At 33.1% G+C, this 7,583-nt stretch overlaps 1 protein-coding gene across 1 annotated transcript in view; it reads left to right on the plus strand.

Annotated features, from left to right (window-relative positions):
- Positions 1-1,183: 1,183 nt before the first annotated feature.
- LOC108912708 (SUN domain-containing protein 2-like) overlaps positions 1,184-7,583 on the plus strand; it is a 14,209-nt gene continuing 7,809 nt past the window's right edge. Inside the window, exons 1-3 of the mRNA XM_023454615.1 lie at positions 1,184-1,193; positions 1,309-1,602; positions 6,230-6,391. Of these exons, the coding sequence (XP_023310383.1) occupies positions 1,184-1,193; positions 1,309-1,602; positions 6,230-6,391 (466 nt within the window). The remainder of the gene's footprint in view (positions 1,194-1,308; positions 1,603-6,229; positions 6,392-7,583) is intronic.

The raw sequence follows: 7,583 nt of genomic DNA on the forward strand, positions 1-7,583 counted from the left end.
TCTGTATTATTTTTATGGTCTTGGTAGATCGGAAATTTGTCGTTTGTCCCTTCTACCATTCATCTGAATATAATTAAAAACATAACACAAACCTAATCAATAATTTTTCAAAATTTTCACAAAGTGTAGCATCGTAGTTAAAATCATTTTAACTTCAAACATGAATACGGCCCAACAGAAAAAAGGGGTAAGGAATCGAGTATAGCTAGCTGATTGGTTGAATTAAGTGTAGCGTGCTACAGTCGAAGTTCTGTGAACGAAGCGTTAGCCCGCAATAGCTCTATCTCTCTCGCACACGTCCGTGCGATTGCCGTTTATATTGGCAAAATGACAGTTAGGACAGTCCAGTAGTTTATAAGGTCTATGGTCTAAGTAAGGGCTGACGCTTGCTTAGAAATTTTAACGTTTGTAGGTCTTCAAGGTCCGGGGGGTATTATGATCGACCCCTTTAGATATGAACTAACAAATTGCCTCTCTTTGTTAGATATGACAGGTTGACCCCAATGCGAAGGACGGCTTCACTTCTAAAACTATGCGCAATGTCAACAATTACACGGACCCTCTTGTCAAGCAGAGATCAAACTACCAACCTTATTTTTATAGTTCCATTTTTTAAAATATATATTTTGTCTATAAGCTGCGCCTATATTTTTTCTAAGCACGTTGTATAAAAACATTTTTCTTTAAAATACGATATAATAATTACCAAATATTTTTTTATACATAAAACGACATGTATTGGAATACATTAATGATCAATTAGAATCTAGCATCTTGCTATCAAACGTCAGGTTTTTAAATATTTATTTTCGTAATTTGTCAGACTTCTTATACAGTTTTCCTCTTTTTTTCCAGAAAGCGAACGGTCTCTACCTTCAAAATATTCCAGCAGTTGGTCTTGTGGTAAACCGTTATTAAAGTCAGTATTGCCAATATATTTTAACCACGTCTTCGTTACAGGTATCAGTTTATGCACTCCTAACCACAAGTATTACATAGGTATGACTGCATTATACATTTTAGTCTAGGTTTTTCGATTGTTGTTTAACCTAAACCTAAAATAAAATCTATATCTTGACGTAGAATGTATTTATAAATTCATGCTTTAATTTATGAGTCTATATACGAAAAGAGTCAGTTACGTTAAAAAGCAATTGATAAACTAGCCCTGAAACTTGAATTTATGATCTCAAGTTTGTTTTAGGCAACAACAGTTACACTCACAAATACAACACTAGATCTTCAGGTGAGCATCACGGATATCAGTTGAAATAACTAGTCTTATCTCAGTCATGTTCTAAATTTCAGCGAGAAAGCTTACTGGCGGGTCACAGTTCAAGAAATTATACGTGGATCTCAGCGACTGCAAAGTAAATACCAACGAGCAAGGCCAGGAAGTTAATATAGGGTTAGTTCCTCAAAGTTCCGAGTTTAGAAGACGCAGGGAAAGCACTTCGAGTGAAGACAGCAGGGTGTTCGACTTTGAGCATCACGCATATTCCAAATCTTTACAATTGAAATATAAGGTCATGGACAACATAAACCCCTGTGATCCTGGTGGTAGAAATAGAAGCAACTGGTTAAAGTATTTTGTGCTGATAAGTAAGAAGATAATGATTTTTTTAATTTGATTTTTTCTTGAATTCCTTAATCCAAATTCTGAACAAAGTGCAAATGTTTCAATTCTGACAAGATGATCTGTAGTCAGTGGTTTTTTATGTCTTCTAAACCGGATGTGTACTGTTTTTGGCTGTTGATGACTTGTATTTGCACAAATTCACAAAAAAAAGGTTAATAGAGAAAATTATTGCTTTTGGAACAATTTAATACAAGCACGATTTTCGGATCAAATTAAAAATGTGTATAAAACATAGTCCAGGCGGTCCAATAATTATAATTTTAATTTTTTCGTTTACTTTTAAAATATTTATCTAAAATTTATTTTTTATTTATAAAAAAAAGTATAAGAATCTTTTGGATACTTAATTAATACCAACAACATGGTGCAACATGCAAAAATTTTGATGTGAAAATTAACATAGTAAATAAATAAACATAATAAATTAATCATTTTTTAAAGTAACTGTTTATCGGCATGTCAAAAGTCCAATAATTAATAATAAAAGGTAGTTGAAAATATGATAATTGAATTTTTTAAGTTGCGAGACATCGATTTAAAAAAAAATCATCGAAATTGGTCCATTAGAAGCTGAGATAAGTGAAATTTTTCCGAGCGTCGCAGTTTTGAACTCGAGAATTCAGATCGGAGTAGCTGTGTGTTTGCTCCCCCCACCACTGATACCTCATTGATTTCACGCGGTCTTGAATATCTTTGAGTGACATTTTAAATGGGACGCCCGTGATTGCAAATTTTGAAAATTTATATCTGGAAAGTACTCGGAATGACAAACCTATTAGTTCAAAAAACAGCCCTTATACCCTTATAGTTTTGCTGTAAATAAGGGTTAACTTTAACGGGCTATAACTCCGAAAATAATGGGCGGATCATCAGGTTTTTTTTTAAATACTCGCCTTTCCGAGTACTTTCAAACCATATTTTAAAATAAAAAAAAATTTGAAAAAACATTAAATTATTGCAATTGTTTATAAGCGTGAAAATTGCGAAAATGTTTAAACAATCACCACGGCTCACCTAATCGTCCGATTTGAATTTTTCAAAAAGCATTTTAAAGCTTGAGAGCTCTTCTTTTTGTGGTGAAATTTTCAAGTATTCAAAGGCTTTAGATTTTTAGAAATTTGATTTTGAAAATTCTTTAATTTAAAAAAATAAAAAAATTAAACAATTATTATGTAAAAACTATCGAACCGAATTGGATGAAATTTGGTGTGATGATTCTATGCACTAAGAAGTTTAATTGGGAAAAGTATGAAGATCCTAGGTATTATTCAAGTGTCTGAAAAAAATTGACAAATAAACTAGCATTTTTTGCAATTTTTTAAATGATTTTTCCGATTTTTGCAACAACAATAATTATTTTTTCGAATTGCAACTAACTCTATCTTGATCAAAATTTAATTACAAAACTTTTTTTCCTCTTCCATTTTTGTCTAAAATGAATAGTTGCTAAGTTGTCGACGAGAAATCCAAGAAAAAAATGATTTTTTTTGCTATTTTTTTATACTTCTTTGCAATAACAATTAAGACTTTTTTTTTATTTGCATAGAAATATTATCATTTCTGATGTTATTTAGAAGCCGTTAAAGCAAAAATCTCCTATCATATGCGTTTTACCCAACCCGAAACAAGTACCGCCTGGACTAATATAAAAAATTCACAAATGGTGACCAAAAATGAAAAATCAGGCTTTATCGAAAAAACATAAGAGAGTAGTAATTTGTAGAAAACTGAAAGGCGAATCCGAAAATATCATGGCTGTTACCGTAATGCAATGGCGTACTATTTTATTTAGAAAATTATGTCACCCATACCCTGTCTCTCCGCCACTGGAGCATGTAAATTTTAGGAAAAGCCCTCAGATTTTGGACAATATTTACATAAATACATGTGCCCGATTTCAAATTATTTCACTTACTAGTTTTTAAATTATTTTAAAAAATTTAAAATATTTTTTGAAGTTCAGCATCCTGTATCTTTTTAACGAAGCCCACTCTTAAAATTCACCAAAGAATACGAGCTTTCATTTTTGGTCATCATTTGTGAATCACCCTGTATAACTATTACTAACAAGAATACATAAAAAAAAGCGGTAATGTAGATGAATAAATTTTAAAATAGTTACCTTTTTTGAAGTGTACTTTTAAATTTCATTCGACTAAAAGTTTAGAACATTTTTTCGAAAGAAAAGAATTCAAAATTTGGATTTGCCGACAAGAGATTTTTTTATTAAGCTAGTTATGACCAGGTGGATTCCAAGCAAACCAACGAGATATATTCTTTGCTCAATATAAATATGAGTCATCAATGGCTAAAAATGTATGCTAACGGACCCCGCAATAATCTTAAGGAAATTGGGTTTCAGCGGATTGGTCTGAATTTTTGGTATGTTGTAGCCCTAACCATACTGATCAAAAGTCCCATTGGGCACGACCCCCCCATACCGTGTGTTTTTACCACCAAGGGCATTAAAACCCCCCAAATTCTATTCGTTCGATTTCAGCGGAATCGTTCAGAATTTTTGATATGTTGCAGCCCTAATCAATCTAATCATACCAATCAAGATTCCCAATTGACACGACTCCCCAAATGGCGTATTTTCGCTGCTAGGGGGCANCCACCAAGGGCATTAAAACCCCCCAAATTCTATTCGTTCGATTTCAGCGGAATCGTTCAGAATTTTTGATATGTTGCAGCCCTAATCAATCTAATCATACCAATCAAGATTCCCAATTGACACGACTCCCCAAATGGCGTATTTTCGCTGCTAGGGGACACTGAAAGTCCCCCAAAAGCCTATTCATTTGACAAATACAACTTTTTCGCAATAATCTTATGAAACTTAGGTTTCAGCGAACTCGTCTGAATTTTTTAACTCTTAGATTAGCGCGAGATGCTTTCTCACTACTATCTCCCTCCCGTTTCTTGCAGAGAAGGGATCATCTAAACGAATTACCTACGAAAATGTTTTAACTCAACCAACTTTTATTTGCTTTAGTTTAGGTTTCCAGTGCCCCCTAGCGGCGAAAATTATTCGCCATTTGGGGAGTCGTGTCAATTGGGAATCTTGATTGGTATGATTAGGGCTGCAACATACCAAAAATTCTGAACGATTCCGCTGAAATCGAACGAATAGAATTTGGGGGGTTTTAATGCCCTTGGTGGCAAAAACATACGGTATGGAGGTCGTGCCCATTGGGGCTTTTGTTAGAGTGGTTATGGCTATACCATGCCAACAATTCAGCCCGTTTCGCTGAAGCCCAAGTTCCATAATGTTATTGCGAAAAATCTGCAGTTTTTAAATGAATTGGCTTTTGGGGGACTTTCAGTGCCCCCTAGCGGCGAAAATACGCCATTTGGGGGTCGTGCCCATTGGGACTTTTGATCAGTATGGTTAGGGCTACAACATACCAAAAATTCAGACCAATCCGCTGAAACCCAATTTCCATAAGATTATTGCGGGGTCCATTGCTGCGGGTACTTCGACTACACTGTAAAAACTCAAATTCACTCAATTTTACTCAATAACTGTTATTTGTACTTTATATTGTTTAGATGTTACATGTTATTGATAGAAAATTATAAAAAAATCAGAATTTCCAGAAAGAAAGAAACTTTTCTCCATGTTTCTTGTATAAATTAATCAAGATACGAAAAACATTCAAGATACAAGAAAGTTGTATTTTTAGTTGCTTAATTCAAAAAATATAAAAATTACAAAAGAGCCAGTGGCGTACATTTTTTTTTGTCAAAAATATTCATTAAGGTACCGCTTGGGACGCCACTGGACTTAATAAATCTAATCAAATTAGGGTTAAATTAGTCCCTTAACACTACAAATTACACTGCCAAATTACAACAAAATAGGGTAAAGGGTATTTAAGACATTTACGAAATAGATTTTTTTTTTAAAGTTTAACAGATATATATCTTCAAAATGAAGCATCAGCGGACCAATGTTTATATGAACTTTTCGTCTTATAATCATTCAAATAATCGTGTGTTGAATTTATTGTACATACTTAATTAACACCCTGTATGTGGCATAATTTAAATATATTTAATATAACTCTACTGTTATATTTTCTCGTGTAACAAAAAAAATAAACGAGAATTTTTTTATGGATTACAAAAAATGTAAATACAATCGAAAAGGAAACATTTCTGGAGAATCTCAAAATTTTCTTTCGAACAAAAGATTCCTATATACTTTTTGTGAAACGAATAATTTTAAAGTTGTTAGTGACAATGTCACCAGTATTCCAAATCCCATTAATGTTTTCCTTTAATTTGTTATATCATAAGTTCAAGTTGTATCACTCTGCATCCAGAATCTTCAGAGATATTTCTAAAATGGCCGAGAAAGACAAAATAAGTTTTTACAGGAAAACTTTGCAGATGATTGATAAATAGATTATGTAGATGATCGGATCAATACATTTTCAATTAAACTAAAACAACAAGAACAATCTAAAAGACAGCACTCAATTAGTTTTAAAAAGAAACTACACTCTCTTGGAAACTATACTTAAACGATTTTATCTCTCTTTTCAACTAACCTAATTGTGAAGTTTTTTATATTTCAATTCGAAGGTATCACGAGCATTATGTACATTTACATACAAACGCTGCACAGTTCAGATTCTATTAAAAGATTGGGCAGAGATTTGGATAAAGTGAAGCTCAATATAGAGGATTCGAAAACCAAACTGAACAGGATAGAGAAGGTTCTGAATAACATCAAACAGCAACAAGGTAGGTATTTTTAGTTAAGTCTAATTTTAGGATGTCCATATGATAGCGTAAAGTCAGTATAGTGTTACATATCTCTAAAAAGAGATAAAACCAAACTTTTCTGAAGATGAAAACTTTTCAAAATAAATAAAACATACAGGATTTATTTACCTAATAAGCATTTAAAAATCCAGCATCTGCGGTACGTGATCAAATAGGCGTGGCTACTAATCTGTAAGGAAAACAAGTCAAAACATAATCTGAATACTATTTGTTTTTATATTATAGATTGGATGTTTGTTATCTACAAATCCTTTGCATGTTTGTTATTTCTGTAACATGTTTGTAAAAAGAACCATACTTTCTGCTTGTTTCTTATACCAACAGCTTAGATCATGGATACAAAAGGTAAAACGTGGTGTGCTTTGAACATATCTACTGAATTTTGTATCTTTCCACTCAAGCCTTTTGTCTCACAAACTAAGCTTAAATATTAAATTCTAAAGGAATTTTGAGAAGACACTGTGTAGCCTCTTGAGTTACTTCTACAATCCACTACCGCAATAAAATTAAGCATTGTAGTAGCATATAGCACTAACGATTCTAATAAATTGCATGGAATAAAAGTGATTTTTTTCCAGATAATTTTTATTCCTAAAATGATTCTATTCAATGCCAGTTAACTCTTTTTGGACATTTATTATACAGGGTGTAAAAAGTTTGACTGCCATTACTTCAGCATGAGATAGGGTAATCATAAATGAACAAAAAAGTTGTATATTACACACGGTGGTCTTGAAGGCGAAAAAAGTTTGTCCCCGATAACGCAAAAATCGGGTTAGAGGGTTCGTTTCCTGGACTCTTAACAATGAAAAATCCGTGAAGAGTGAAATCCCAGCTGATCGCCTACTCGAGTTTTCCACCATCGAAATTTTTCAAAATGAAGGGAGCAGAAGTCCCATAAGGTGTGTGTGTATGAGCGTATGTGTGTATTTGTCCGTGTGTACGTGTGGGTGTTTGAAACATAGAAATATATTTAGAAACTTGAGCACAACATAAACCATCACAATAATTTGGAAAAATAGAATTTCAAGGATACAAAAACAGCCAAAATTTTGAGGAATTTTTTCCGTGTGTGTGTGTGTCTGTGTGTGTCTGTGTGTGTCTGCGTGTGTCTGCGTGTGTCTGTGTGTGTCTGTGTGTGTCTGTGTGT

This window comes from Anoplophora glabripennis, unplaced genomic scaffold (genome assembly GCF_000390285.2).
Source record: "Anoplophora glabripennis isolate ALB-LARVAE unplaced genomic scaffold, Agla_2.0 scaffold33, whole genome shotgun sequence".
In the NCBI taxonomy this organism is placed as follows: domain Eukaryota; kingdom Metazoa; phylum Arthropoda; class Insecta; order Coleoptera; family Cerambycidae; genus Anoplophora; species Anoplophora glabripennis.